The sequence below is a fragment of the Trachymyrmex cornetzi genome, unplaced genomic scaffold (assembly GCF_001594075.2).
Source record: "Trachymyrmex cornetzi isolate Tcor2-1 unplaced genomic scaffold, Tcor1.1 scaffold1026, whole genome shotgun sequence".
Taxonomy (NCBI): Eukaryota; Metazoa; Arthropoda; class Insecta; order Hymenoptera; family Formicidae; genus Trachymyrmex; species Trachymyrmex cornetzi.
This window is the reverse complement of record NW_017295572.1, coordinates 28,648-41,628: the sequence shown is the minus strand read 5'-3', so window position 1 is coordinate 41,628 and position 12,981 is coordinate 28,648. Positions and strand designations below refer to the sequence as shown.

The 12,981-nt window shown below is 30.1% G+C and overlaps 1 protein-coding gene across 1 annotated transcript; it reads right to left on the bottom strand.

Annotated features, from left to right (window-relative positions):
• Positions 1-190: 190 nt before the first annotated feature.
• LOC108758618 (adenosine deaminase CECR1) lies at positions 191-3,484 on the bottom strand. The gene is made up of 4 exons (XM_018503657.1): positions 3,108-3,484; positions 1,652-2,243; positions 1,091-1,411; positions 191-641 (listed from the first exon to the last, which is right to left on the bottom strand). Exons 1-4 carry the CDS (start codon positions 3,361-3,363, stop codon positions 257-259), a joined length of 1,554 nt encoding a protein of 517 aa, XP_018359159.1. The 5' UTR covers positions 3,364-3,484; the 3' UTR covers positions 191-256.
• Positions 3,485-12,981: the final 9,497 nt, after the last annotated feature.

Here is a 12,981-nt window from a genome sequence, read left to right as displayed (position 1 = left end):
GCTGCAATTCCTGTTCGTGCAAGTTTCTTTGAGTCTTTCGATAATTATAAATTATACTATTTTATTATTTTCCAAAATAAAGAGTCAATATTTATTCTAGAAAGTTGAAAGTATGTTGGTAAATTTTTAGAGATTTTTTAAAATTATTTTGAAGAGGTGAAAAAACGAAGAGATTTGAAGTGACCCTTGATGGTATGGATGAGGCACCAAATTGTAGATGGTACGGTAAGGGTTAAAAAAGAGGCATTTTTCGTCATCAAGCTGATTTTGCCAGTTTAGACACGAAAGAGTCCCACTTCACTTGCCATCGACTCATCGCTTTCTTTTTCTCTTGATCGTCCATGCTGCTATAGATCAGCGAATTCATTGCCAGTTGCTTGAGACTTCTGAGATCTGAATTGGCACTCATAATACCCATAAAGGCTTCGTAAAAGTCGTAGGTCAGTCCCTTGGCACCCCAGAATCCGGGATCATCGCTGGAGACTACCACTGGCGATCCTTTTGCGAACAAATTAGCAGCAGGGTGATTCCGCATGTCCTCAACAAGACCGAGAACCTGGTTTGAGATAGGACAGACCTCTACCGCTATATTTGACTGCTGCGCAAACTTCCATAGGAGTGGGTGCTTCGTTAACGCATATCTATATAGAGAAATATCATCGATATTTAAAACCATCAATATTTAAATTTGCTATATTAATTAGGCTGGAATATTTTATATAAATGTTTGATATATTATAACTCATTTTACATTTCATTACAATTTTGTAATAAAAATTTATATATACAGCGTGTTTCAGAAATAGTTGGCTAAACTTTAAGAGTATACTCCTATTCATTCATTGTAAGGATGAAAAAAGTCATATAAACATGGGTTCGGAAACGCTTCCTTTCCAAGTTATAAACATTTTTTTTATCTTATACTTATACTTATATTTTATTTCATACTTGTATCTATATTTTATTTTATACTTGTATCTATTTTTTATTTTATACTTATATCTAATTTGACTTCTTAAATTTATCTTTATCAGTGTTTCAGTTCGGACCTTTTAATTTTTACTTTTTTTTTAGTATTTGCTTTATTTACCCATGGCCAATGCGTTTGGTGTTGAGCAAGATAGCGTCGAAGAGATTCAAATCGGTAGATTCCCCGTTCCAGTTGGTCTCACCGGAATGGAAGAAGAATGGAATGCTCGGATCAACGCTTTTCAATTTGTCTGCAAATTCGATGAGGGGTTTCCCTTTATCTTCCTGGCCGACCAAGTCGAAGCCAGCTATAAAATCTGGTAAGCGTTGCTTTAACTGCGTCAATGTTTTCAGATAGTAGTCGAATTTACTCTGGTCAACAGCACGACTTGGCGCGTATATAATTTTAGCGCCGATGAAATCAGGATGATCCTTCATAAACCTGTCGCGTCCATTATTATGTTATCTTATTCGTATTACAATATTTCTCGGCGCAGTCGCTGAATATTGGAATAACTAATAAAACGGAATAACTTCTCCGAAGAAACTTCTCGAGATTGTTAATTTCAAAATAGGAAAAATTGTTGTGATATCATGTTTAATTACTACATTTATGTTACTTACTTATTATGCTTATCTGAAGTTACAGAAATAAGATAATTTAAAAAAGGAAGCATCTTGCCTATCAACGACGTCTTTCTGGATTTGTGCTTTTTCCAACGCTCCATACGACTTGCCGTCATAACTATCGTACAATGTCGATAATGTCGCTCGTATTTCCGCGTACATTACGTTGTCCTCGTAAAGTTCCTGGAGATTGCGATAAAAGAGATCCTCGTAGGCCGGTCGATGTGATAAGTAACCTAAAGAGCCAAAGAGGCTATTGAACTTCTCCCATGCCTTGTCGACGGTATTATAATCGCTGTTCGGATTTTTCGTAATCATGGTCATGGATTGCTTGATCTTTTCATTAATATCTTTGGCCCGGGCCGGATCTTTCCGTACATTGCTCAGTAATTCCCAGTGGCAATCGTTGTTAGGTTTATTAAAAAATTTGAGATTCACAGAGCCGTTCTTAACGCACACGTATAGGTTCTTGCGATAAGTCAAATTGTTGAACCGATAGTCGAACGAGGCCATGGCAGATTCGTGAGCGTGGAGAACAGCACCTTTAGGCATATCGCGCAGAATCTTGAACACCTCAGATTTCTCGATCTTCGATATCACTTCCATAAAGTTAAACGACGGCAAAAAGGTATTACCGGTTATAAAACCTGCAGAAATATCAGGATTCCAGTATTGTAAACCAAACAAGAAAAATATTAGAATTATGCAAGGTCGCAAACTTTGAAGTCCTCGTTAATATTCATTTTTTCACTACGCTTCTATAAGCCAAGTTCTTAGCATTGATTTTCTTTAAATGGATGTTTTCCAATAAAAGACATATAATTAACACTACAACACAGAGACTCATTTTATCCTTATCTAACATTAGCAAACAACAAAAGTGTAATGGTTCACTGTGTTATACTTTATAGATTGTGCTTTTGTTGAAAAATGTTTAATATGTAAAATATTCTTTTTTGGTAAATATTATGTCACTGAGCATCACATTCGACAAATTATTTCTCATATCCGTCGTAAAAGTGGATATTCTCACATTTAGTTCACACAGTATAAGTTCATGGTTTGTGCACAATCGTTAATAACACGCAGCTGACAAATCATTAATTTATAATATGACAGCTCGCTGGAAAAACGCATATTTCTCAACATAATTTAAAGGATCAGATTATTGGAGTTAGATAATATATAAGTATGCTGTAACATAGAATTTTCTTAAAAAGAAGAATTTTAGATATATAAGCCATGATTCGTTTCATGAAAGAATTAATGCGATGAAGATGACATTATACACATTTTTATTTATGTACACTAAATAAAAATTCTTTTGAATTTTCATGTTGCAAAATTGATTTCACAGAATGACGTTTACGGATTCCATTTGAAAAAAAGAATCTAAAATAATTTTTAAATATTAATCTTTTCTTTGAATTTATTTCATCGCGAACAAGATAAACGCGGTGGTCAGTCGCGAACTGATCCCGTTCTAATGATTGTAAGTGAAAGGATCGAACCATCGTAGATTTCTCGACTTTTTGCTTTCATTAGAACATCATTGGCCTTAGCTTCGATGGGACTAAGTTCCAGATCACCGCCCAAGGACTCTTGCTTTTCATCCAACAACAGTTTCCGTCGTATTTGCCAATACGATTCACGTTGCCAGGATTTTTGCATGTGCTGTTGTGTCGATGACGTGACATCACTGGGGTACCCGAAAGTCGCCTGGCCATAGATCAAGATCGCCAAAATGAATAAGAATGTCCTAGCCATGGTCGTGATTACTGCCGCTAATTATCGTCGTTATCAAATCTTGACTTAGTAGTCACGCGACCACAGCGCCTCGAAGGAAAGTTATGCTAAGTTCTGTGTGATCGTCGCGGCTGCTCGATCTCCACTGAATGATTCTTACCATAGGAACCATCATTATACATAGAAGGAGGAACCTGACTGATAAATTCATTGGTACTCATTGACTACCTGCGTTGTTGACGATCAACGCCACATGTGTTCATTAATCATTCATACAAATCAATCTAAATAAATTAAGCGTTGTGACAGAAATTCAAATAAATGCGCGATCCCACATATGCGATTTGTGTATCGGTTTAATATTTTATGTAAATTCATGTAAATTTTTTCAGGTCGTAATTAATGAAATTTCGTGCTACAACTGACATATTTAACACGGTGATATTATGTACAAAGAGGTACAGGCTTCATGCAGCGTAGATATTATTAAAGGTAAAAAAGATCGCCTACTTTTCGCTACAGATTCATCGATTGATTGAAATCGATTTTTCACGGCGCGGCGGCGAAGAAATTTTAAATTGGCAATGAAGAGTGCATTCCAGATCAGTTGAACATCTGTCTATAAAGGCGATAAATATGGCCATTGTATATGCCAACTTTGTACACATTCGCTAAATATTGATCTACATTCAATATGAATAATTATTATGTATGTTATGGGCATATATGATATTTGCTAATGCTGGCGAACGTTTAGTTCTATATCACATCTGGAGATGTCTTAATAATAAATGTCAAGGATCGTAAGTATTCTTCACCATTATTTTATTTTTTAATACATATTAATCAGACTTTATTCTCTCATTCTTTTAATTCTAGTTGTTTCATCTTCGATAAACTATGTGGAAATTTATAAATTTACCTACTGGATAAACGAAAGAATAAAAGCATAAGAGAGTAAGAGAGTAAGACAGTTAGCTGAAGTTTACCGAAAGGTGGAACAATCCACCCATAAAACGAAAAAAAAAACATTATGAATGATCAGATATATACTTTCTTTTTAAATTTCCTTTTTATATTTCTCATTAATAAAACTATAAAAAATGTGTAAATTTATTTTTATCGTCGTACGATGTCGGAAGCATCAAATCGACATCGATTCGATGTCAATTCCATTATCATTTCTGACTGAAACACCATGATGAAAAAATAAGAATATAATTCCTAGTCAGGTATACATACATCAGATAATAAATTATCATAATGATCCTAAAGCAAATATAAGCCATATGCCGACGATAAGATAGAAAGTGCTAATATAAAGCAATATAAAATGCGTAATAAAGTAAAACTAATTAAAAATATAAATAAATATTTAATTAAATGCGAATATTCAAAGCCATAGAGCATGAACTAGTAAATGTTCACCTTTACATAGCCTGCTCCAAATGACCTCCGAGTGACCTTGACCTTGACCCTCAAGGAGGTCAAGATCACTGACTCTTTCCGTCGCTCGTTATTCATTAAAAAGTTATTAATGAAAATGTTTTTATGAATAATAAGTAATTTTTGAACTCACCCTGTAAATATCGACAATAACGGACACAGCTCGGATGATCTTGACCTTGGCATATGTTGTCATGACCCTGAGTGACCTTCAGATGGTTTCAGTTGGTGCTCGTCCTTCATTTAAAAGTTATTACCAAAAAGGTTCAAAACAAAAGCGAGGGTTACCCCACAATTATATTAACGTTAAGTATATTTAAAACAAAAAATCTCTGCTTTAAAAAGAATTTCCTACTTTAAAAATAAAAATTCTCTGCTTTAAAATAGATTTCTTACTTTATTTTTTGATTAAGAACAGCTACGAGCCAAAATAAAACACAATATTGTAACATAAAAATAAATTCAGAATAAAAGTAAAAATAAAATTAAAAACAACATATATTTAACGAAGAAAATAGCCTACATATATTAACTGAGATAAAATCCTTACGTTTCGACCGCTTTCGGGTCATTATCAAAGTTCAAAATTTAAAATATATATAACTATTCGGTAGTGTAAATAATTAACATAAGTATCAATTTAAAAAATAATTACAAAAGACCTTCATTGTTGAGGCCATACTATTGTAAGTAAGTCGTCGACGCAATACAGTTCTCGAATTCATGTAATGACGCTTGTTTTAACATCCATTAATGCAATTAGAATCGCCAAAGTGTTAATGTACATCATAAGTCCCAAATAAATGAAGATGACAAAATATTCAAAATCGATGGCAAGACAGTGATAATCTTATATCCTTCACATAATTAAATTTCGGTTTCTTAAAAAAGCAGTACACAGTATATAAAATAGAAATTATGTCCAAAAAATGCAATGTCCATATTTAAAAAAGAAAACTTAAAGTCAATTAAAGTCAATTAAACAAGAGATTTGTTCTAACCAGAGAATAATTCTCTGATCGTTTGGTTAGAATAAATCTCTTGTTTAATGAACTTTAATTGATATACGTTTTCTTTTTTAAATATGGATATTGCGTTTTTTGGACATAATTTCTATTTTATATACTGCGTACTGCTTTTTTTAAGAAACCGAAATTTAATTATGTGAAGGACATAAGATTATCACTGTTTTCCCATCGATTTTGAATATTTTGTCATCTTCATTTATTTGGGACTTATGATGTACATCGGCACTTTGACGATTCTAACTGCATTAATGGATGTTAAAACAAGCGTCATTACATGAATTCGAGAACTGCGTTGCGTCGACGACTTACTTACAATAGTTCGGCCTCAACAACGAAGGTCTTTTGTAATTATTTTTTAAATTGATACTTATGTTAATTGTTTACACTACCGAATAATTATATATATTTTAAATTTTGAACTTTGATAATGACCCGAAAGCGGTCGAAACGTAAGGCTTTTATCTCAGTTAATGTAGGCTATTTTCTTCGTTAAATATATGTTGTTTTTAATTTTATTTCTACTTTTATTCTGAATTTATTTTTATGTTACAATATTGTGTTTTATTTTGGCTCGTAGCTGTTCTTAATCAATATACTAATTTGAAATTTGTTGAGTCATTTTTTATACTTATTTTTATTTTTTGATGACTTTTATGTGTTCTTTGAACAATCAAGAAAAAACTTGGTGCGCGCCCGGGTCGTATCAATGCATTATCTGTTAATATATTATCAACACAGCAGTATCGTTAATGTTGGGAAAATTTGTTATAGTATTCATTATCATTGTAAATATTTATTTCTGTCTAGTTTATCAAAGTAATAATATGAAAAATTAATTTACTGATTGACATAATTTGTATACGCTTGCTCTACAAAAAAAATACCTGCTTATGATGCATTTCAACAATTTGATAAATTAGACGTATGTATGTATTAATTATATCAGTTAGTAAATCAATTTTTCACATATTATTGTAAACTAGACAGAAATGAATACCAAAAAAATATTCTGCCGATAAGCGGGGAATTCCTCTTAGCACTTCCTCTAAGTAAAAAACTTACATGAATCAGGCGTGTATATTTATAACATGTATTCATTTTTTAAAATAAAAGAGACATGATCTATGATCAAAAATAAATTCCTCTATAGAAAATTTTATATTATAATAACTCCAATAGCCTTTTGAAATAAAATGATATACAAAATACTAGCAATATTCTTATTTGTTAGAAGAAATTGTTATTTACACGCTATGTTTTGCATTAAGAGACTTTATTTCATTATCAACAGCTGTTTGTTTGAACAATTCCGGTCTTTAACATAAAATCTCCATGTATGTATCAAGCAAGTTATTTTTATACGATTCCAGATAGTCAAGTCTGCAGAAATAGATTTTAAGCAAAGTATACTATCAATTTCTGATGACAGAAAGGCAACAAGTTTCACAGAGTCTGTAATATCTGATGATGTCGGCAAACTGTTGCCAGAAATATGTCAGTAGACAAAAGTGTCTACTGACATGCTAATCAGATTGACGGCAGATATCGAGCAGGATTTGCATCTTGCTTGGTTTCTACCGTTAGATTATCCCACACGCGCAAACATTGCTCGGTTTCTACTGGCAACCTGCTATCTCATTATATATAAACGATTTCTATCGAAAAAACAGAAGTAGAATGCGACCGCAGTTGATATTGGTCTGCTAACATTTCTGATCGAATACACCGACGTTCTGTTATAACATTTTGCTTACTGATGGGACACTTTCGTACCATTTCTGTAAATAGCATAAATTCTTTTTGCTACTTTACCCAAAAATTGCATAGAATAAGCAATACTTCGTATATGCACAAATTTTGTTATAATACTTTACGTTGAAGCATCATCTTTCAAAAAATATGCAAAACTCATCATAAACTTGATATAAAACTTGACATACTTATACGAGCTGCAATAAAAAGTTTCTCTCCGGTCGCAATTTAAACAGCATATACTGCGTATAATATACCATTTCGAAATAAACCGTCAACGAAAAGATAACTACTGAATCTAGAAATGAAAGCGAGAAGAAACAGACGAGGGGCAGGAGAGAAAAAAGAGAGAGAAGAAGAGAGACAGAAATGCTAAGCATTAATCCAGGACATAATTAAATGTGGCATAAACCCGAAATGAAAAATTCACCATTGGCCATTTTTTAAGTCTCTGTGAACTTTTCGAACAATCTAATAAATAAGTAAATACACTAAGTTTTTTCATATTTTTTAAACATATTTATAAATAGACTGCGGATATTTATGTAAAATACTTAACTGAATATTTAAGAGTTATTAATTAATGCAAAATATGCATAAAATGCATAAATTAATAACTTTTTAACGAACGATCGACTGCTAAAACTGTCCGATGGTTAATATTCAATTAAGTATTTTGCATAAATATCCGCAGCCTATTTATAAAATACATGTCAACACACACTCAGTGTTACTAGAATTGGAGCACTTTCTTTCAAGGAATTTCAAATTGCATAAAAGAAGAGTCACGAACTACTCATTGCATCGGCTCATAATACTGTTCAGTGAATCGCGACTTTTGTGTATTCTGGAATTCATAAAGAAAAAGTATCTCATTATGTACAATATACGCGGCATTATAGGTAAGTACTCCTTAAAAAATAGTGTTTCTATGCCGTGTTTAATTCAATTTGCTTAGTATATCCTTGAATACATGCTAATAAATGTAATTATAAACGCAAAAGGGAAATAACAATAAGGAAAACTCATTCTATGTCACACTTTATGTCACACAACATTTATATTGTGTCATTATACAAAATAATTTACATTCGTGTACATACGTAACTTAACGAGATTTATCTTGGCGTATAACATCTCGAATGACATCCGAGTTACGTATATTCATAATTATTCTTCCTCCATCGGAATGTTGTATACAAAATACAAATAACATAAAGAGATATCCTTATGTGACACTCGAAAAAGTAATAGTCTCAAATCAAACTTGGTCTTTAAACACGCTTGTTTAAAAATATAATTCGTCGTTTTATAAATAAAATATTGCAATCTTAAAAAACGCAACAGATTGTTGCTTGTGTTGCGCAAGTGCACATAGGTAGTTCAAAAATGCTCTCATGAAATGTAAATTGTCATTAGAAAATTGATTGAATTCTTCATTATAATTATATATATTAGTTAATAAATTAATATATATAATGTACATGTATATAATTATTCAATTATATTAATCAATTTTTCCGATTATGTCAGTCTTTTTGTTGAAATTAAAATCAAGATGCGATGATATATAGCTGCGCTCATTTATTTGAAAGTATTCGCTTTCGTAAATATTTTTTATTTATGTAATTATGTAATATTTTTTTAATATTACCTTACGCGTTAAAAATTTTTGATAAAAGAAGATATGACTTTTCGTGGAATTCAATTTAACAATGTTTGCAACTGTGCACTGATGATTACAATATTTGATAAGAATCGCATGTAATCGCATACACGATAATTGATATTAAATGGTAGGATGAAATAACAAATTTCTTTTCTTGCAAGCTCAACAAAATCATCCTATGCGCTTCGATTTAAATCTTGCGATCAGCAAATAGATCTTTTCTCTATTCTCTTACATTCTAGGATTCGTATACAGATATACACATATATGTAAGATAAAATCTCACATATAGCCACATGTAATTGCAACTAGAATATACATTCTGTTAAACAAAATTGTCGCTATTGAATAATATGGTAGTTAGAAAAATGTGTGTTTGCAATTCACTTCCAAATGCAATTTGTATCACAACATAGAGAAGAATTAATCAATGTGAGAAATCGTTTAGTCATGCAAATTGACATAATTACCTTAAATTACATCTATCAGTCGCAGTAAAGATAAAATTGTAACGATGAAATTATATGTGAAATCATCGTTCCTTGATTTCTAAACAACTCTTAATTCAATTTGTACATTTTTATTTTTTCTCATTATGTAGAATTATTTTTGTTAAAGAAATTTGCATTTATTATGATTTTTTGAACGTTCAAAATTATGTAACATATATATGTACATGTTGTAACATATATATGTCAACAACAAACATCAAACATTCATAACACATTTGTAACATTCAATATATATATCAAATTTAGCTAATTTTACATTTTGAGTAATGTATGATATTATCAATGTACATTTGTATCAAGATCAATTTAGTATATAGATAAATGGAAAATGCTTATAAATAAAGAGAAAATTGAATCATTGAATTTTACAAAGGTATACGTTTATACTAGTAAGAAATAAATATACATTATATATCCAAAGAGATCGAGAATAATTTGCGAATAAAAACTATTCAATTTTATGTATATTTTAGGGCTTATTGTCTTTCGTCATTTTTCCAAAATTGTACAAATAAAATTTATAAATGTGTCTGATATTTATTTATTGATACTTGATACTATACATATAATAGTATCATAAGGCCGGTATTCATAGTCAGATCTTATATTTAAGACCGTCTTAAGTTCAGCCTTGAAGTGTCATGAATCAATCAGAGGACCACATTAGTGTCTCTCTTAAGACATTACTTAAGACAGTCTTGAAATAAAAACAGACTATGAATATCGGTCATAGTTTGACATATTTATGGAGATTGCTTTCAAGTGATTAAAGAGAGCTTAAATATTTGATTTACCATACTGAATATGAATGTTTGCGTTATTCCGATATTGTAGATTGGAATTTTCTGAATAAATTACCATAAAAATAAATATTTGAATCTACGACATTACTCGATTTGGTCATGTATAAATCGCTTTTTATTGTATAAAATAAATGATTTAAGCAGAAACGTGATCAGCTTTATTCTGCTGTTGAAAAATTGTATAGTCCGCAACTAAAAGGTTGCAACGCTTTTTCTTCGATGGGTTTTGGAATACAGACTACTCATTAAGCGATTGATTCTTATTTATGAATTCATAAGAACCAATCGTTCGGTGAATACATGATTTCACGTTAAATAGGAAAACAAATGAATGAGAATATTTTTTTGTTTTTCAAAATTTGTTATAATTGCATATAATATTAAAACATATACTAACTATAATATACAGGATGTTCTAAACTTTTTGACTTTTCAGTTTGTCCGGTCTACCTACCCACAATGTGTCAAAAAGTTTGGAACACCTTGTATATTATAATATATTTCAATGTGCCGTAATCATGGTGTTTTTTAAAAACATATCGAATTTTTAAGTTTAAGTTGCAAGTTTCAAAAATATATCTTTTACAGTTTGTGAAAATAGATCGAAATAAAGAATTAGAAGTATACCTTGATGAGAATATTCAAAAATAAATAAAATGTTGTAAAATAAATTTAATGTTGTACACACAATAATCAACATTAATAACATAAAAAGTAATTCGTGATTTTATAATTGTTGTAGACAATGTAGAGCAAATTATTCGAATCATTTTACGTTCTCTTCTGAATTTTGTAATTCTATATCTCGTATGTTGTTTTTTTAAGGCCCAGTTTCACAACTGACGGTTAACTCTTTAACTTATTCATTATCTCTTTTCAATTCTAGAATTGGAAAAAGATGAGAAATAAGTTGAACCTCGGTTAAGAGTTAACCGTGAGTTGTGAAACTGGGCCTAAATATATAAGATTATGTATTCCTATGCATTTATTCTTTATGTATTAAGATAACATTTGATAAAAAATCATTTAGTTGTCTTTAGTTAACAATGAAGTTTTTTCAAATAATTATTTTTAAAAATTATTAAAAATATTTAGAATTATCTAATAAATGTTATATTTTCTTCATTATATAACTTTCAGCGTTTTTCAGATTCCAAACACAGTAAAGGGAAACAAAATGTTTAAAAGTAAAACATCAGATAAATAAAAAAAATTAGTTTTGAATAAAAATAAAAAAACAACGCATTCTTTTGCATACATATATTTCATCGGAAAGAGATTTGTAGAAGTATTACTTTCAGCTATAAATCATAGCATATGTAATAATTCCATGAAAAGTAGAATAATTTGAATTTTAATACATGTTTAAACTAAACAAAATTGTACTTTCACACATCAAAATTTATTTAAGGTACAATATTTATATCTGTAATAGAGTGAGAGAAAATAAGAGAAGAAAATGTCATGATAAAAATCAAAGTGTGAAAAACAGAAAACTTAGAAAAGTTTTAAGAAACAAAGAAGAGGAACATAATTTATTTAAATTGTTTATATTACTTTAGTATTGGGATTTAGTTGCACATTTCGGTTGATTTTCAACTTGGTTCCTGCTCGTCACTTCACCAACCCGCGCGCAGCCTAAATGCCGATCGATCAAGCTGAAAATCGGCTGAAATGTGCAACGAAATCCCAACACTATTATTTTAATTTCTCTAAGAAATAAAAACTGCACGGCTTATACATTACTAATTATTAAGCAAAGTTTACACAATGCTGTTTTACTAACAACTATTATGCTAGTCTTTTAGCGAACTAGAACACTAGCAGTTAAAAGAAAAATTTAATTCTATAATTATATATATTTCATATTTATTGCTCGAATACCTTTGGTATTTTAGTTCATAGCCCTTTATTTATATTACTAAAATGTTAATTCGATGAACTTTTATAGATATAAGGTTTGAATTTTATGAATTATATTTTTTTAGACAACTAGCAGTTGAAGAAATATAACTCATAAAATTAAATTTTCTCTAACTACTAGTTTTCATTTGTTAGAAGATTAGTGCGCTGCTAAAAAAGCATCATATAAACTTTGTTTTAGCACAAGATTATATATACTACATTAAATTATACTTTATTTAAAAAGAAGATTCTTAAAAATCACAATTTTTATTTAGGCTTATCTTAAATCGAGAAATATTATTTTAATATCATAAAAGAAACAAAAGAAAATAACTTTAGAAGAAAAAACTACTATCTCAAGAAAGTATATTTAAATAGAAATGTTATTTAAAAATCTATTCTGTGTAATAAATGCATTTTAAGTTGGTTAATTGGTCCTTGAATTTTTTATGTTAAATAGAAATTTTTATCTTTTTTGTTTTTGGAAATTGGAACGTTATTTAAAACATTGTAATATCAAAATA